This window comes from Microtus ochrogaster, chromosome 8, assembly GCF_000317375.1.
Source record: "Microtus ochrogaster isolate Prairie Vole_2 chromosome 8, MicOch1.0, whole genome shotgun sequence".
Classification (NCBI taxonomy): domain Eukaryota; kingdom Metazoa; phylum Chordata; class Mammalia; order Rodentia; family Cricetidae; genus Microtus; species Microtus ochrogaster.
Window position 1 is genome coordinate 7,329,754 of NC_022015.1, and position 20,498 is coordinate 7,350,251.

Genomic DNA, 20,498 nt, shown 5'->3' on the forward strand with positions numbered 1-20,498 from the left:
TTTCCTCCATCTTCTCTCTGTCCAAGCAGAATGCAAGCTCAGTGAGGGCAGGGGCTTCCTGGCATCCACCTGGTATCTGGATGCTTTTTTCAAGCTCAGCACTGCTGACAGTGTAGGCAGCATGGGCCTCCAATTCTAGTGACTGTGATTGCTAGCTTAAATATTCACCTGACCAATGGATGAAGAAGATGAAATCATAGAAAATACATTTAGTTCTACTCAGCTTTCATTCCTTTTAGTATAGTAAACAAGGTAATTTTTTAGATATATCTACATTAATTGTTTATTGATATAATGGAATTGTGTCTGTTTATAAGACTTGGGGAAGAGAGCACTTATTCCTCTCAAAATTTTGATGTATTAACTACTACTGTCACCAATTATGAAGATTTGAACATACAATGGTTATTTTTTATACATGTATAAAATAGCACGTAGCACAGAGTAGATGTTTACAATGAACTGAAAATGAACACTGTGTTAGTAACATTATGTCTATCAACCCATCAATCTATCATATAAAATTATAACTCATTATCACAAGTCTTATAATCTAGACTAGCCAAAATAAACTGAGATGGTTTCAAACAATTATGTAGAGGTGAACTGTTACAAAACTTCCCGGAAATAACAATTGGATGGATTCTTACACAGCTGCAGACAAGTAGCATATAAAGTTCCCAGAGTAAAGCAGACAGGTAGATCAGGGAGGTTAGCCAAAACATGCCAGCCCTCAGCAAGAAAGAAGTTTTGCAGTGCACTTGGGTTATGTCTAGGAGGGAGATTTCTGCATCCCTCCAGCTTCTCAGTCTTCTTCACTTATTGAAATACCACTAAGAAATGTGTTGATCTTGATCAGTCTCATGTCACCTGATAGATAAGCTTGTGACTCCATTTTCCAGTACAAATTTCCCAACTATTGACTGTACTTACTTGTCCTGTCACTGGCCTCTTCTGCCACAGAATGTCTTACTTTCTAACTTTCTGACCCACTCTTAGTCATACTGTGTCTCTAATTCCAGTATAGACATATGTAGATACTACCAATCCAAGATGCTACAAGGCTTATTTGGTGAAACAATGATAGCAATGCTATTATGGAAGATCTGTCACTGTTTACTTACATGCAAGGACCTCTGTATCAGTGGGGGATTTGTTCTCACCCCTTTGATATCCAAATCTCTGGATGCTCAGGACCCTTCATGCAACCTTTACATATCTTTCTATGTTCTTCAGCTTATCCCTAAATCCTGTACAACACCTAATGCAATGTAAATGCTATGCAAACACTTGCTCTGTTGTATTATGTGTAACCTGTACACATTCATTAGAGATGCAGTTTTCAAAACATTTTCTCCCCATGGATGGTTGAAATCATTGATTGTAAAAGCCACCAAAAAAGTAAGGGCTGACAATTTTTTGCATAGCAGAGTTTCTTGATTGCGGAGTGACTGGTGGGGCTGGAGCTGGGTGACTCCTTGCAGGGGTGGGGGGCTCCTCACATTAGTAGGGAAAGACTGCACAGGTTTTACATTTTCATTGTACTGACTTCTACTAACTATCTCTGAGGGCATAGTTCAAATACCAACAAAAGAATCTGTGAGAGAAGAGCCAACTCTCTCAGCTTCAGGCACTTCCTTAAAAGTAAATAAAAATCAATAATCCAAAAGAAAACTTTCACTCAATGCTTGATTACTCATCGCTGGGAAGAGTACAAATTTCTACTTTGCCAACCACAGTAACTAGTCAGATTCCCAAGGACTGGAGAATGCCTCTGTATCTAGCAGCTTCCTTGATCTTATTTGTATTCCTCCAGCCTCCATCAGGATTCCCCAAGAACATGCATGTTTTCTTCAAGAGTCATCTGGAAATGAAGGCTTTGTTTTCATGTTCCCTACAGATAGAGCAAAAGACCAAACCTTTTTAGAACGGCTTTGAAGAAGGTTAGACCTGATGCCACCAAATACAAAATTCACTCATTCATTCATTCACTTGTTTGTTTTATTAAATGTAATGACAGAAAATGTAAGGGATTTCACATCAAAAAGAAAGAAAAGAAAGCTTAAATCTGAGTTCAGTGCCTGGCAGTCCTGTCTGTTAGATGACTCTAAGGCACTTAGAATGTCGGAAAATTTTATTTCATTGCCAGCATTTGGGGAAGTATGTAGTTACTTCATGATCCTGTGTGCCATTCATGGCAACCCTGAGAATATATATTATGCTTTTCTCACTATTTAAAGGCTGTCAAAAGAAAGCATTTTGGAAACAGTGCTGGGCAAACAGCAAATAAGACATGGTAGGAACTAGAGCTCAGGGTCTGATTCTCTTAGCTCAAGCACATTGAATCCAGCTGCTGTGGTTCTCTCAAGTTTTCGTGCCCCCTGAAAGTCAAGAAAAGAAGCTGAGAGGGTGAGTGTGGGCTGATTAAGAGGCAAGTATTGCTCCTCGAAGCTCAGGTCCTTGGTTGATATCTTCAAGACAAACTGAGTCAACAATTCCCATTCTCTCCACTGGGTGGGTAGTACTGCCTCTCTCTGATAATTCTGTCTTAGCTTTCAAGCCCATCCAGCAAAGTTAACTTGCCCTACTGTCCCCATCCCCATGATGAGGCTGGAGCAGCCAGAGAGCCCTTAAACACAACAGCCAACAGATGAAGCTGGAGCTAATTTAGCAATGGAGACTCTCCACACAAATGGACACTGCTTCTCTTTCCACATGAAACACTGAATTTGACAGTGTTGTTTAAATAACAAATGTGTTCCTTTTCATTTTAGAAAAACCTTCAGTGTACTCTTCCATCTTTATAAACTTGGTAAGACTTTCCCCCTAAGCCACTCAGAATAACCAACAAACGTGAAAACCTAATTCTATTGATATTTTTTTGAATTTCCACACCCAATTCCTCCATTTAGGCTACTACCTATGCTACCACTATAAGAACCAGTTTGTTAAAATATGGTCCAACTAAAGCTTGGTGGGCTTGGAATGCTGGAAAATCCTTCTCGGGGGCTAATGAAGACAGAAACTGCCCGTGACAATATTAAGTTTGTTTCCTCTGGTGATTCAGAGAAGTGAGCAATCTGTCAGCAATGCATTGAGGGAAATTACTTGTCTTGGAGGAATAACTGCTGACAGTTACTTTATCTCAGGGCTGACCCAAGCATCTCCCCACTGACAAACAAATTACTGTCGAACTTTGAAAAGGTAGCTAGCTGGTTTTAATTTTCATTGCTCTTCAAAATCTTTTATATAAATATTCACTCCCACCATTCACTATATTTTTAAAGGGGTAACAGATATATGCAGCAGTGTGTGTGGAAGAGCAGGTTTAAATTCATAAGTGAGAAAAAAGGAAGGAAAACATGATAAGGAAAGAGCTGTGAGGGTTCAAGGCTGCGCATGCCGAAGCTGGGAGCCGACTCGACATCAAGACTGGCAGCATTGCCAGTGACTGACTGGGTGAGTGAACACATTACCCACACAGTACTGTAGGAATTAATTTTCTTCAATAAAATGATTTTTAAGGATCATATATTTCACAATCTAAACATATGTCACTGTTTCATAAACAAAATAAATGGATTAAAATAATACATTACCAATATGCTGACATGTGGAGATATTTTAATTAGAAATTCTTAAGCTGTGTGGTGTTTAACTGCTGGATTCGCCGAAGAGAAGCACGCGTCATTTACTAAGACAGCAAGAGGCAGGTGTACCACTTTGCACATGGGACCAGATTGTGTTTAATATAAGCTGAAACTACGAGACAACATTGCTCCCAATTAAACACAAAACAAAGCAAAATTACCCTAGGATCTATCATAATGATAGTTACTACATGAAATGAATCAATACACTGAAAACACTTTTAAATGAAAAATATAATCCAGAAGTCAGGTTCTGAGACAGTATTTTCTTCAGACAGAATCTAAGATCCTGTCTATTTAAAGGCCATATTTACATGACCGCCTCATTATTCTAGTCCCCTTTTCTGAACGTTCTTTTTGACTTACTTAAGGACCAGTGCTAACACAGCTACGGAAAGCAAATGGCAAGTGGTCCAGAAATGTATACGGTGAGAGCCCCGGAGTAAGTAGCAATATAATATATTGTTTACCGTGGAAAGTGCCCTCTGTTCTGGAAAGGTCAAAAGCATTGTAACCTTAGAGTTACAGTTTCCGATTGTTCCCAGGGTTAAATACATTATCAAAATTAATGATTCAAGCCCCCCAGCCTTCAGATATATGAGCATTCGTCCCTCCATCTGCTGAACTGTTTAACTAAAAATAGCACCTTTGGCCTCCTCTCTCCTGATATTGTGCCCCTGAGGCAGAGACAACCAGGCCTTAGATCAGAAAAGCTTTCGGTGTCTTCCTTAATTTAAGACTCACTGGAATATGCTAATGTCAGAAGGTCATTCAGTTTTTTATGCCTTTCTCCACTGGATGCAAACTTTCAGACTTTAGGGTGTGGCTAGTGCTGCTGAAGCGCAGACTTACTGACATTTGAAATGACAGCTTCTGAAGGAAAGTCAAGGGGTAGAGAAAGAGTCTTGCGTGTGCGTAGGCTGAGGGCCGGTTTGTTAGCGAGCTCCTCCCAGAGAGCAGGCACTGTCACAGCTTATCATGACCCCAATGATTGACAGAACCATGACATTTTAGCCTGTCAGAGAGAGGAAGAGAACCTGGGTTTACAGAGGCAGTGATTTAACAGTAATAAAGCAAGTTATTAAGTTTTTCCTCTAAATAGTCTAATATTGTTCTAAACAGTACTGCCCAGCAGCTTAGATATAGGTTTCTGCTGTGGCGTTTAAAGATATCCTGGTAAATACGCCATGCTCAAGCCAGGGAGCCTGGGAAACCTGCCTCTCACACAAGTGCAGCCAGGGCAGCACAGAAATAAACATCAAGGTTTGTAGACATGCAGGAAAATAATATTTTTGATGGAAAGGTAAAACCACATATCCTTTCTCAGAATCAGATTTAATCTACGAGGTATACACCTCTATACACAGACAATTATAAATGTGGATACAGTATAACATTTAGAAAGAAAACCAAGAGAAGGTAATATTGGGTAACAAGGAAAAGACAGAACGCAGGCAAAAGGGTACAGGACCTATGAAACCTCGAGGATATAAACTAGTTGTTTTTCTAGTTTTAGCTTTGTTGTACTTTTTTTTTTGTGGTGGTTAAGTACATAAACACTTAGCTTACAGTGAAAGTGTAAAACCCTAGTTGAAGCTTAAATGGCCAAAGTAACTGTGTGAAGTTCACTGAGACTCAGGGAGTTTGGGAGTGGCTTCCTTAAGCCAGCTAGGTGATGTTTTTATTTGTGAGTTCATTACAATAAGTTAACTTTCTTTTTTCAAGACAGGGTTTTTCTGAGTAGTCCTAGCTGTCCTGGAACTAGCTTTGTAGACCAGGCTGGCCTCAAACTCAGGGAGATCCACCTATCTTTGCCTCCAGAGCACTGACATTAAAATGTGTGCACCACCACCAACCAACTTACCATAAAATTTTTAAATTAAGTAAATAAATTTTTTAATGGAGGCAAGAGAACATAGTACAAATAAATCTCAGGATACTCTCAGACCAGGTACACTTACACTACAAAGCTATAAAAGCTCTTGCATTGAATGAGTTTGCTATCTGGCCCAATTAAAGTGATAGACAAGTGACATCTCCCCAGCTTCTCAGTCAGCACCTCTGTGACTCTGGAAAGCTATGGTACCCCTGTGTATGACAAAAGGGGTTCCAGAAGCCAGATCTGACACAACAAGCATTTGTGCCTGTGAGGGGGGATATCAGGGGGTGAAGCATGGGGTAACGTGAGAGATTTGGTGGAAACCTAGCTAAAGGAAGGAGGAAGCTCAGAGCACAATATCCCTAGAGAGGACCTTTGAAAGACAAAGAGTGAGACAAGGTCACCTGCTTTCCCAATCTCTTGTGCTTTGTGTCTTGAGTGTGTCACCCTGCTACCTACCGTCACACAGATGCCCCCAATCTCTACACACTTCTCTTTAGTTCTCTGGATCAAGCTGGTTTTCACAAAGACATGGTACATTTCTATAGCCATCAGAAGGCCTTTGAAAGAACTCTTTTCCGGCTGTGTAGAAGATAGCAGGTGTTGAGCCCATCTGAGTCTAGTCATGGCAGAGTGGAAACCCCAGTCCTCCTGCGCCCATCACTGGGAAGTAACAGAGAGTACTGCAGCTTGTCTTTGGGACATTTTAAGGTGGCCTTTTATCTTGTCCTCCTTCTTCTTAGGTGTGGTCACCTCGTCATTTTCCAAACAGGTGGATTGAAAAGTGGCAGAGGAAATCATATCTAACGTCAGAGATTACTGATGTATCTACACTGACAGGACCAAAGGGCTGAGCATAGATACAATGAGTGTTTTTAGAGGAGAGAATTAGGTAAAGGTTCTCATCTGTGTTAGAATATAAAGTTTGGTATTTGATCTAACCCAGAAAATTAATCTTTTTTAAAATCAGTGGCTCCCTGGCAGCCCTCCAATATCTGACAGTCCCAGAGAGGGACGCTAATGATTGATACAGGAGAGGGATCGAGGGATCCAGTGTGGCACTACAGAGAGGAGGGCTGAGTTCCTGTGCAGAGAAGGACGTCGTCTTCTAAAGGGACACAGACAGAGAGGGTATAAATTTCCAACAACACAAAAGAGCATTTTTCTGGGTAGTTAAACACTTTAAGGGCATTTAAGAAACTTGTGAGCCCAGCCAGACCCAGGCACCCAACTTCAACCAGAGAAAACTAAGGAAACCAGCTCAGACAGGGTTAAGCAACTGTGGGTAGTCACCCCAACACCAGAGTATTTAACAGCTGTGGTAGACTCTCTGGATCTCTCTGCCCCTCAGCTGTAGAACTATAGAGTCAGCACCATAGTTGATCAAGGTTACAGGGGACTGTAAGGTCAAATGGAAAATGATCTTTAAAGTTTAAGTATTTGTTAAACATTATGACAGCATACACAAGAACTGGAAGGAGTGTGGAAAGACAGCTTTGAAACCACTCACAAAAACATAGCAAAACATAGCTAGTTTAAGGGGTTTGGGTTAGGTTTTCCTTTTTTTTTCTGAAGGAAAGGAAAAAAAGAAAAGCATCCTTAGGAATGAAGAAGAAGAGACCAGCTTTAGCATTTAGGCTGTTTGTCACTTTTCAAAAGGCTAGAATATGCTGGAACCATCCAGTCCCCCACCCAAAGAAGCACCAACAGAAGCATTCATACCTCAATCTGTTTGTGGTTGTAAGAGTGGCCACCACCATGTTCAAAGGTGTCCAAATTCCTGCCAAAACGGTCACTTATGCCCTTTAGCCTTGGGTTAGTTTGTGGGTGGGAGACATGACCCTTCTGTTTAATCGCATATTCAGAAAAAAAAAAAGACAAAACATATTGTCAGAACTCATGAGACAACATGGAATTCAATGCAGGGTATAGACCACATCAAAAGATGGAACGCAGGCCTAGACCCAGTCTCTGTTGTACAGAAACTGGGCAGAGGAGCAGCCAGAGAGGACTTCCCCCGTCTCTAACTTAAGAGAATGCCTACTGCACAGTCACAGTGGAGCCAGGAGAACTAGAGTAGAGTCACCCATGGGAGGACCCCTTTTAGACCTTCCCCTGGGAGCCCACTGTTGGGAGCCTAAAGCAAATGACTGTGAAGATAAGCAGCAGGACATCCTGCTGCCAAGATGCCCTGTCCCAGGTACCTCTCCTCAGGACAATTTTATGCTGCCAATGTGAGGCTTGTCACAGAAACTTCTCCAGTGTTGCAAAATTTCTTCCTACTGCCCCAACAGAAAATGTTTTTAGTGTTTGGGGTTTTTTGTTTTCATCATTTATGGTCATGTCTCACAGGTGGTAGCTACACAAAAACCCTATCTGTCCAAGAAGTTCCTCCCGAGATTCAAAAGGAAAGCTCAAATAAAATCAAACAAAGACTGTCTTTAAGGAACTTCGAACTGTGTGGAAATTTAACTTATCATGTATTTCTAACTAATCAAATGCTAAAACTTTGACTCTTTGTTTTTACCACTAAATATATTCATATTTCAAGTCAATTTATGGGTCTAATGGGGTTGTTAAAAGTGTGTAAAGGCCACCCAGGCCTATTCAAAATACTTCATTTTACTATGAGGAATGTAAGGTGCAAATAATTTTTTGGTCAGCCTCCAAAAATGATTAGTTTGATAAACAAAAGATGCTGACCCTGAACTAAGTTGGGTTTCATGCCTAGACCTTCAGCCCTGGTGAGAACAATGTCACATTACACTCTCAGGAACAGTGTTTCTATATTTCACTAAACAGTCAAAGCAACTCAGAATAATGGCTCCTTATTCCATGAGCCACGTGGAGGAAAAGGCCTAGCAATGTCTCTGGTCTAAAATTGACGGTAGACAAGCTAATCTGTATATTTGTGCATAATGGAAAGGCAGATGAAACACTGATAAGGAAAAGGGTAACACGTTCAATGACCAGCCTTAATGTGAAACTGTTAACTTTCTGAAAGAGAGCACACAGTACCAAACTGTGACATCAGGGTTCCTTTAAAGAAGGCTGGAACTGGTCTTTTTCTCTTCCATTTCCAGTGCACTAAGTACATAAGGTGTTAATTCTCTGGACACTGATTAAAACATGATTTAACATTCGGGCCATTATTTAGGATACAGCTGGCTTGCAGGTTTCCACTAAAGCATTGGCCTTTCTCCCACATTCTTTTCACCTCCTGGCACTTACCTGGAGCTGTAAAGGGCTGAGTCCAGAAGCAGCAGCAGCTGCCATTGTTGACGGAATGAACTGTACGGGGTAGTTATCACCTGTCGGAAAGAACAATGCGCACAGGTTTAGACAATGCACGGGGAATCGAAGCAGACAAGTATAAACATGGTCCTTGGCTCGCCCGAGCTTTACAACATTGCCCTAAGCCCAAACATCTGCAGAAACAAAAGGCTTAGCTGGGCACAGGCTTGCGCTGCCGCCTTGGAACTTTTTGTTAACAGATAGCTGGTAGGCAAACTGGCAAAACATGAATGTGATGTTGAAAAAAATTAAATGTGCAATTCAAGCATGTTCGCTCCACTACAAATCTTGTAATACATCATTTTTTAAGAGTCAAAAAAAAAATCTTAAAGTCAGGCTGATGCTCAGCACACTATGAAAAGAGGTTTTTCTTTTAGAAGAAACAAAGTTTGAGCTTGGTAGGTAAAGTGTAGTCTTTAAAAAAGATTATTTGCTAGTGGCTGACCATAATGCTAAGCTTTATTTCATGAAAAGTAAGTAACATGATTTAAAAAACATCCTCTTTGATATGGCTAATCTTACCTGCTGGCACTTTGTGAAATGCTGATACCTTACTGACAGTGGAAATCTGTGTCTTTCGGTTTAACCCCAGTACTAGAGTAGGGCAGCCTAGTGTAGAATCAAGCACACAGGCACTGACTGAATCCTTTTTAGTGATGATAATTAAATAACTACACATTTTGCATGGACTGTCTGCACTGAAAACCTGGGAGTGTTTCAAGACCATGCCAACAGCTTGCTACCCAGGAGATTGAAACACCTCCTGTCACCTGAGAACACAGGCCATCACCCGAACCCCAAAGAGCCAAGAGAAGGGGATGAGAGACATATTGGAATGGCGTTAAGTGAACTAAAAATTAATATTTGTGGATGAATCACACAATATCAATGACTTAATGTAGTAGCATTCTGGTCCCAGCTACTTATTTAAAGTCAGCGTTATGCACTATCTCTAGGCTATATTTTAATAGGCTGTTCCCCCACACATTTTTGACATGTATAATAATCATGCTGTTTTGCATGAACTTTTCCACACTGAACACGGAATGTAATAATGAAGAGACATTGCAGGAAGATTTCCAGGCACTGAGGCTGTCAACCAGAAAGCAAGAGAACCTCTTGTTTTTCTGTCTGCATGGGCGCAAACACCTGCAGCTTGCTGGTACCGCCGGTTTTCCTGGAACTCATCCTGCTTGCCATGTAAAGTGCTACTCAGCTGGCCCAATGTAAATGTTAAGTCGCTTTCACTTTTAACAAATTGTTAGCTTCTGATCTGCACAGTCTCTTTGCGTCATATCCATAATACCTCATCAGACCATTGAGCACAGTGTGCGCCTGTGCACAGTTCAGTAACAATTGGCTTCTGATTGCAAACGGGGTGCTGCTGCAGTGCACTCGCTAACGCCACATTGTGCTGGTCTCCTATGGAGTAATGTTCAAAATATCTGACCTTGTTTTTCCCCTTCCATGAGGTTGATTTGAATCTGTCCTACTCTATGAGCTTTTTTAAAAAGATAACTAGGCAAAATTATTTTTATAGTAAATGACTATCACTTTATGCTTAAATAAGTCTACTGATCGTCTTGATATTTAAACTAAATTATCTGAAGAAAGAATATCTTGATCTAAGTCAAACGGTATTTTTTTTTTCCTTTTGGTGGATATCTTATGAGCTTTTTTTTAAAAAAAAAACACAAATGATACTGAATTAATGATGTTTCAAAAATAGAGGGGAAAAAAATAACCGTTCCACCCATCAACACAGACCTCCTCCCCAAACATTTTAAAGCTGTTCTTTCTTTAAATGTCATGCATTATTCATGCAACTCTACACCACAACCCCCTCCCTGGAAGTTTAATACCAGTGGCTTTATTTGTACTAAAACATTTTTCATGTCAAACATATTTTAAAAAATCAAACTCTGAAAGAATTCCCCAGGGCACTCCTTCTCCATAGCTGTCATGCCACTGTGCCGTGAAATAGTCGGCTTTTTACATGGTTTCTGGCTTGCCAGTTAATTTATGACTATCTCTACCACACCCTGTAGTACTCTCCAGCTCACCTGCTGGCTACAAACAGCTTTCTTTCCACTGTTGACAAGCATATTTTCAAAATATTTTTAACCTTTCTGCGGGTCTGAATCTGCATATCTGAATAGATCTTCAGAAAGCTATTTCTCCAGAACCCATCATTGTATCAGTACTAAAAGTCAAAATGAATACATTAGAGCAATGGAGTATATCACCAAGGATGGTTAGAAGAGGGGGGGAGTATGAAGGCAGGGAAGGGGGATGAGGGTAAACCATAGAGGAAGAAAAACTGTAACAAGAAGGGGGATTTCAGGGCAATGCGAGTTTCGTTTGTGATAAAGTCACACACTTCCTTCTACACACTCTAATGTTCTTTGTAAACGTCGATCAAGGAAAGTTTGCAGTGGCTGACTTGGCAGGGAATCAGCCAACATGTTGCAGCAATTTTTTTTTTCAAATTTGTTTCTGGATGTGAAATGTTTACATGAGGACCATTCTTTTTAAATTTGTACAAAGAAAGAGGCAGCCTGTTGGAACAGGTTCACTTTAGACATGACTGTAATCTGGCCCTTGTTACCTCGAGTCTAAAAAGACAATCCCCAAACACCAATCTGAAATGCAGCAGTCACTCTATAAGTCCATCTTCTGACCATCTTGCTATGCTTGTAGAGTGAGCACAAAACAGAATTGAGACCCGCATAAATGTGGCTGGCACTGAATTCATTCATCAAAACAGGCAGCATTCCTTTGGCATTCCCTCCACACCAAGAGTCCCGAGTGAAAGAGAGAGAGAAATTCTTAAATTTACAGAGACACTGAGATAAGCCCAAACCTTAGTGCATTTAATTAATCACTAGAGGAGGCAAACTTATCCCAAGAACCTGGAACACACTAGACACCTCCAGAATATTTTTAGTGGGTACATTTCATATATAAATCCTACTTTCTAAAAGGAGTCATTTAAAAATCAGAAAAACACAGTCAAAAGCTCACAGCAAAATTCTGTCCATCTATTTTCATTCTTCAGAGAGGCAAGGGTTGGGAGAGTTATAGATTCTTAGATTTCTAAATCATTGATATTAACACATTGTAAAAGTCATTTTGAGACTTGGGAAGAGTAGGAGGGAAAAAAATCAGAACTAGAAGTGAGGACTCAGATTCTTCAGTAAAAGAATAAAGTCTCCTATTTCATTTCCCACCCTCTTACACAGATGATCAGTATGTTACACATCCCTAACATCACAAATTATTATGGTGGCATCACAGGACATTGACAAACCTATGGGCCATACTTTCATGGGGTACCATTGTTCTTGCCACTATACAAAAGTTTCTAATGCAGACTTGAATGTGTCACTTTTGCACACCATCTCTTGGTCCTCTGCGAAGATCCAGCAGGTCCAGACTTATCCCTGCATGATGCTGCACTGTGGCAAAGGTTTGCAGGCAATAAGCAATGTATTTAAAGCTCTCACACAGTGCTTTCACTTTGTTCAGGACACACAAAAATAGAAAACATTAGGATATGCATTTCTGAAACCAACATATTCTCATTTCTCCTGCTAAATTCCTCTTCTATTCATCAAGTACTAGCACAAGTGAAAAGAGTTTTTTGCTTGGTTTTACTTATTCATTTTACTATCACATAGACTGTCCCACAGACCTCTTAAAAAGCTGAAACTCATGGCCACATTTATCTTATCACTTATTTTGTGGCTGCATCTTAGACCCTTGGCCAACCACGTGAAAATCGTGGCACTTTCTTAATTAAGAAAGTGAATCTGAATGAACAGACCCAAACCATCCCCATAAGAAGTCAACTCAGATGACAACTCAAAGCTCATGTCTAGTTAGGGCTCATCTGTGACAGGAGCTCCGTACACGAGAAGACCCAGGAAATAAACCTTGATGTTCTCACAGGTTGGGCTACACTGGTGAGTATATCTTCTTGCTGGACCTCACCACTCACACTAAAAATAGAGGCACTGGTGGGAGCATGGCAGAAATGCTTTCATTCTAGATATATGGATTGCATTAATCTATGTTCCAATGTTGGTGATACGCCCCTACTTTGAAATAGTCTGACAGAGCAATGGCTGGCATTGTAAGATGCTGTTTTGGTAAACTCACTCAAAATAATATTTTAAACAAAAAGTTTAAACATTCCTTTAAATCATATCCATTTATATTATTCTCCCAAGAGTATGAGCTATCCATCTGGAGAACTTTAGCCTGAGTGCTAAAACCATTGTTTTTGAGATGTGAAGCTCCAGAAAATTTAATTAACACTTAAAATTTTTATTTTATTCTTTTCATTTAATAAAATAGAACACCACTTATCCCCACTTATATCTTAGGGTAGTTATAAAAATTAATGAGATTACTCACACACATGGGGTTATCTTGGCAACAAATGGTATGCAATAAAAGAAAAATCAGCTAACAACTGTAAGCATTGTATGCCAGGCAATTAAACAACTCAGAAGAAACAGAAAACACAAAAATTACCCAACTACTTAAGCTCAAATAGGAAATCTCAATAGATCTATAACAAGAAAAGAATGGAATTAGTGATCAAAACCCCAAAAAAGAAATGACTGGACTAGAAGGGTTCCCCAGCATTCTGTCAAATGCTGAAGAAGCATTTATACTACCTTTATGAACCCTTCCAAAAAATAGAAGAGAATAGTTCTTTTCTATTCTATAAGACCTCAAATAGCTTGATGACAGGTAAGTATGTCACAGGAAAAGAAAATTTAAAACCAATATTCTTTATGAATGTAAATGCAGTATCCTTAAGAAAACATGAACAAATTCAAGCCAACAGAATATTGGAAGTATTATTTGCAATAACAAGTAGAATTTATCCCAGAAATTATAAGGTAGTTCCATCTAAGCAAATCAATTAACTGCATTACATAATAGAACAAAGGTGTGTATGGGAGTCCTGCATGATCATCTCAAATTTATATAAAAAACATACTTAACCATTCTGTGATGAGGACTCTAGAACTCTGAGTAAAAGAAAAAATTCATAATGACCGAGAGTTAATTAAAGATACCCAGTTAACACTGTACTCAATGGCAAGAAACTAAAAGCTTCCCCTGGGACACCAGGAACCAAACAATACCCATCTCACTGGTGCCAGTCATCACTGTCTTAAAAGCTCCATCCAGTATACTGCACAATAAAAAGATGGAAAGACATCAAAACTGGTAAGAAAAGTAAAAAATAATCTATTTTGGAACACACACACAAATTCATATATATGTGTATATGCATATATAATACACCATATACACGTATTAGGATTAACAGAAAAATTCTCAATTTAGTTATTTATGCCAAGAGTAAATATAAATAAGCCAAAAGGAAATTAAGAAAGAAATTCCATTTATAATGCTGCCTAAAAGAATTTAACACCTGGGTATAAATCTAACCAAAGAGATGGAAAGAGTTACACCCTGAAAACTATGAAACACTGTTGAAATAAATAATGAAGCCATAAAATAGCCTAAGTGTCCACCAACTGAAAAAAATGGGGGAAAATGTGGACACACACATGGAGCACTATTTAACCATAAAAGGATAAAGTGTGTCATATGTGTTAACATGCACGGAACTGACCATTGTGTTAAGAGAAACAAGCACAGAAGGACAAGGATTGCATGCTCCTGTTCATATGTAGAAATCTAAAGTCAGTAGATGTCATAGAAATTGGAGGTAGAACAGCGAGTGGAAACTCAAAGGGAAGAAGGCATGAAGACAGTTTGATCAATAAGTACTAAGATGCCGTTAGGAGAAACAAGCCCCAGCATCCCACTGCCCAGGACGATGACTGCAGGTCACAATATAAAGGAAGTATGTATTTCAGAAAGGACTTTAAGTGTTCCAGCATGAAAACAAAATTACAAATGTTTGAGGATAGGCTTACCCGGTTGAACATTATATAATCTATCCGTGTATCAAAACATACACCACGGGGGATACCAGAAATACGTACAATCTTCATTTGTTAGTGGATATTTTTTAATGAAAGAAGTAGATACAGATATACACAGAAAGAAGTATCTGTATTGACAAGAAGACAACATTATTATGATGTTAAGACTATTCAAAGAAATCTACATATTCAAGGCAATCCCTATCAATAACCCCTTACACAAAATAGAAAAGAGTAGTTTTTAAGCTCATACCTAATTCCAAGAGTCCCTCAAAACTGCAACAATCTTTTAAGAGATGAGTAAAGGCAGAGGACTAGCGCCACCTGAACACTGACTACAAAGCTGCAGGACTGTACTGACACAGAGACAAGCTGGCCAGCACAGCAGAGTGAACAGCCAGACAAAAACCTTCACACATACATTTAATTTATTTTTGAGAAGGTGTCACAACCATTAAAAGGAAGAGGGTGGTTTTTTTCAACAAATTGTGTGATAAAAACTGGATGCCCACTTGCAAAACATGTGGATATCCAATTTCTATATTTTGTGTATGACTTTTTCTTATACAGCAGCCATACAATAAGCCTTAGCTACAGCGTAGAACAAGGAGTACCTGCAGGATCCAGGCACATAATGGCTTTAAAATCCCAACTACATAAGACAGTGGTCAATTGCCTCATCCTTGGAATACAAAGCAGGTTGGACATGGTTTTATTTTTCAGGCTGGCAACTGTGAAGGGGTTTTCTCCTTTGATTTCAGGCATCCATGCTCAAATGTGGTCACTGTCTCTCTGATTTTTGCATTTAGGGCTCACAAATGAGAGCAAGCAGAACAACTTAACGTCCTGGGCCCTAGTGAATCCCTATCTGAAAGATGTCTCTAATTATAGGACCAAATAAGAATAAAATTGAGGGATTAGAATGTATTAAAGCTACTTCTATAAATGCCAGTCTGAGACATGCCCCCTGAAGATGCTTCCTATACCGTATCCTGCCAGCAAGCTTCCTCAACTACTTGGAGATGGAAGATCTCATGTGGTGGGCACCATAGCTGGCACCTACAACTTCCAGAGATACAGTCAGATCACCTGGAGGGGAGTGAAGGCTCGGAGCCCTAAATGTGTCTGTGACACTACTCTAGCATAGGATTCAATTTGGCCAATTTCAACAAGCAGAGAGAGACAACCCACAATGGTCCTTGCTTCTGGCAATCAAGACAGTTGTTCAATCAGGTGAATCAGTTTCCTCAGCTCAAAACACCAGGAAAATATTGCAGTTCCAGGAGGGAGAGATGGAAGAAGCAAAAAGAAAGGCTTTTATGTTCCATTTTATAAAGACAAGGAAGCACTTGTTCCTCTTCTCACTTAGGAACGAATGTCACTGTCTCCATATCTTATAGTTGCTCATATACATTTCAAGTCAAGTGACCAGGATTCAGTTTGGGGCAGAAGGTTTGGTTGTCCAGATTCCAGTCCAACAGTGTTCACCCCAACTCCTGTCATGACCAAAGACTGCATGGCTTGGCTTCACAAATCTGTAAATTCTCTACTCACAGCTTAAGAGTGCTTAATCTATTTCAAACATAGCTTGTATTTATAATAAAGTTTAGATTAACCAAAATATTAAAGAACTTAAAATTCTGCATAAATAATTTGATAAAATACTTAGGTTAATAGAAAATACCTTGAGATAGCAGCTTGCCTGTGAGTAAGACTCTTCCTACAAACCTGACCCCACTGTGCTGCTCTCAACAGGGTTAGCCAGCCTAACCAAGCACATCTTTGCTATCCAAGTACACATCTCTGAGTTTACTGAAAAGTCACTAAGTCCTGTACCAAATTGTTCCCATCTTACATAGTACAGCCTCAACAACGCCGGTGGGAGAGAAACAACCTTAATTCAATGAACACATAGCCATATCTAACCCCTGAGAAATGACGCCATTGCTATAATCAAATTAAGTACCATACAGTAAGATGTCTACAATAAATAACAAAGAACAAGGCCCATGTGTGGTCTGGAGCTGCAGAGAATATTAGCGCTAAGAATATTAAACCAACAGATAATGTCTGTTGGTTTCATAAAAATACTGAAAGCCTTCCCCCAAACTGGGTCAGGGATGCCAGCTCTGAATCAAGATGAAACAATAAACTCAGTTTACATCAATGTCAAAACGAAGTTGCCATAAAGAACTAACTCAGAGCCGATGGACATGTGCTCTCTTATACCTAATGCGGAGGCCAACTTTGTAGGGAGGGATAACTTGCTGTGAGAATTCCATTGTAGGAAATCGAATGTTTAATAATTTGAATGACATAATTTCTTCTACTCAGGTTTCTAAAAATCTCATGGGAATACAGGACCAGCACTCCTAATCTAAAATGTGGAAACCAGCAGTACCTCAGATTTTAGAATATCTGCACAGATTTAATGATGAAGAAAAAAATGAATAAAATGTGTTTTAAAAGCCAGAACTTTTCAACATCATTGTACACCTATCATTTCCAAAGCCTATCCTTGACCTTTTTGTGTTTGAAGGTTTTTTGTTTTTTTTTTTTTGTCAGCCCTCAGAAGGAGCAGTCCCTCAACACGGGTATCCCTTGAATCAGCTGAGCCTCCCCAGATGCCTTCCTCACAGGGAGGGGAGCTCCCTACCAAACACAAGTGAGGCATTCATGGGCAGACTTCCGGGCTGTTCCATCTGCTCCTGTAGCATCTCTGCGAGGAGGTTTATATTTGTGGCTCAGGCATATTTAAATGCCTTTGTTCACACTTGAAGCCACATATGCAAAGAAACTGCTGCCCTCAGATTGGCTATACCCTGACTAGGTGGTTCATATAATCAGGTTAATGTGTTAAAAAGAACTTGACACAGAAATTATTAATGAGCAGAACAAGGTCACTACTTCTGAGCTGGGGTCACTTACAAAGAACGCACAAATGAAATTGAGGTTGGCTTCTGTGTACTTGGCTATTTTCTTACATTGGATTCCTTTGGCAACCTATCTTTAAACATTTAAAGCCATGTTTACAAGGAGGCTCTGAAAGAGCTTCAAACCATTATGCCCCTAATTGAATTCCCCAGGAGTCCAGTAAACTCAGAGGAAAAAAGAAAAATCATAACATTTGCTAAATCATCTCAAAGCATATTTCACTACAAGGTTATGTGACCTGCTTTTTTTTTTTTTGAGGTTCAAGGATGAATGAAGAATATTACTGAATGCTTCATTATTTAGACCAAAATGAAAAAGAACTTTACCATTAGTGGTGAGCTAATTAAATCAGCAGTTTTAACTTTTTTTTTTTATTCTGAAAGAAATCATACAAAAAATAACAGCAGCATTTTCTACTGTATGTGACTAGTTTTCCAGTGTGTGGAAGCTCAAGGGAGAAAAAAAAAGATCCGTGAACAACTGAAGACACAGCTAACAGTAAAGGTGTATTATGAGAGAGAAGAAGAGCAGCACAGGACATCATCTGTGAGTTCAGAACAAACTCAAACGTGAGCAAAGAAAGTCAAAGTTCTAGAGACTTTAGTTTAGCAAGAATTAGTTCTTACAGTGCCCCGCCTCCCCAGCCCTGGTTTTACTTTAAAATAGTCTGTTTTGTGTTTGTTTTTATCCTTAGCTCCCTTGTCTGCGCCTGTGTTTGTTGTGACTACTGAGTAAAAACATGTGGGCCCGAGCATTTCCAAAACCGTGCCGCAGCTCTCCACTTACCTGGCTTGTATGTTATTCCAGGGGGGAAGAGGAATCCCTGTTGGGCGGCAGCAGCTGCTGCCAGGGTCCGCTGGTCATGTGGGAAAATTGGGATCATGAGCGGAGGCATGTGCCCCTGAACCTGCTAAACAGAAGAGAGCCTGTGATCAGACAGGGAGCAGATGTCGCCAAGAAGCATTTGTTTTCCACTGCTGGAGCTGCTCTGGTGCCTGCACTGCCACCCGCCTCTAACCCCTTCCAGATCTGAACTTGAGAAAATACAGGCAAGCTTCACCTAAGGCCGCTCCTTAGATGTCATCAGGACATCCATGCCATGGACTCACCATAGCCCGACCACACCCCTGCTTCCACTAGGTGGTTAATGGCTCTTGACTTGTTTTTCTCAACCTTTTTCTTAAAGAAAGAACAGAAAACTAAATGTTTCTTTCTCTCACCCTGTGAGTGAGAGGCTTTGCCCTTTCCCCTGCATTGCATTCTGAGCGACGTCGTGAAAAAGTATTCAGTATCCTGGTCCAGAAAGTAACGTCTAATTGTTATATATTCCAGAAGCTCTGTCTCCCTCGTTGAGAAGCTTCTTCCAAAGCCTCGCTGCATTATATTAAACACACAGAGCTTCAGATTTAAGGCTACTATATCTTGGCGCCCAATTAAACTAATATCCTTTGCCATACACACCTCGATGCAACATATAAATTGCTTGTCAGCTTTATGCACTGCCATGTAGCTCAGTAATTATGGAGTTGTATCCACTGAACAACTCATAATAAATCCTACTATATCAGATTTCATTTGACCTCAATAAATGTATCAAAGACCACAAAAATGCGAAAGAGAGAAATATTCACTCTCCATCAGTATTTGTACTCCATATAAAGGAAATCAGAGCTATGACAGAATCATGCTCCTGGAAACCACATTTTAATTTCTTAGCTCCCTTCTTCACTCTAGCATGCTGCCCTGGTTCCAGCACGGCGGAGCAGGAAGGCTTTGTCCTGGCTTTAGGGTCTGAGTCCACAGACTGAGCTATGGGACTTTCCTCATTGCAAGATCAAAACAGAAATGTGCCAAAAGGCACAGTCTTTTGGTTTAGACAAAGCTATGGCTTTTTAAAAGCAGGAAAGGGCTACATTGTATACTATTTAAGATAGAAATGTTTGCCAGCAATTCCACACACCCAAATGGTTTCTTGGCCTAAATTCCTAATTCTCTTCTTTAGGCAAAATACCATATATGAGCGATGCCCCTGTTTAAACAGTATCAGCTTGCCTTCTCCTAGCCCTGGCCATTCCCAGCCAGGGACATCGTGCACATGTGTCTGTGCAGGTCTGAGAGGTTTCATTCGCCAACAGTCTTTCTCTGGGGAATACCCCAAGATGTGGGTTAATAAAGGGCAAGCAAAATATAAACACTTTACAGTATTTTTCTGAATTCATTTCTCAGGAAAATCAACTTATAATAAAAAGGTCTTTGTGCAATTACTACCTTGCCAGCGGGGCGTGACAGAAAGTAGCTTTGAGCAGCTGTTTCTTCTGTTTTAGCTGAGCTAAGCCCAAGCTTTGTCCATGGGAGAACACAATTAGCCTGCTCAAACTGGTGCTGAGCCCCTGGTGCCCATGTCTCACCTTTAGCCTGAAAGAAAAGCACCAGGTTTGCTGTTCGACCCATTTCCTGTGACCCTGTGTGATGTCCAAGATGAAAGTGGCATGTTCCATGTCAGAAAATAGAACACAATGTCTTTATGAGTGACAGCTGCATAGGGCACCCTTTCATGGTCCTCCAGAAATGTGGTCCTAACATGTGCCTAGAGCACCGTGAAGATGCTTTACCCTGAAAATGAGGCAACATATTTCCCTTTTCTTCCTTCTTCTTTACCCATCAATGTAATAAGCTGCTATTGTGTATTAGGGAAGTGAGAAGCAGTTGAAGAAATCACCCCTACTCAGTTTGAGGGAGAGAAGGAGGGGGGAGAGAGGAAGGAGA

The 20,498-nt window shown here is 40.1% G+C and overlaps 1 protein-coding gene across 6 annotated transcripts in view; it reads right to left on the reverse strand.

Moving 5' to 3' along the window:
* The window catches only part of Sox6 (SRY-box 6), a 556,070-nt gene that overhangs the window by 98,148 nt on the left and 437,424 nt on the right, over positions 1–20,498 (reverse strand). For 3 of the 6 annotated variants that reach the window (XM_026781359.1, XM_026781360.1, XM_026781358.1), the window contains 3 exons: positions 18,519–18,642; positions 8,761–8,840; positions 7,252–7,374 (listed from right to left, as the gene is read on the reverse strand). In XM_026781359.1, coding sequence (XP_026637160.1) covers positions 7,252–7,374; positions 8,761–8,840; positions 18,519–18,642 — 327 coding nt within the window. The remainder of the gene's footprint in view (positions 1–7,251; positions 7,375–8,760; positions 8,841–18,518; positions 18,643–20,498) is intronic. The other 3 variants (XM_013347706.2, XM_026781362.1, XM_026781361.1) reach the window with 3 other exon arrangements.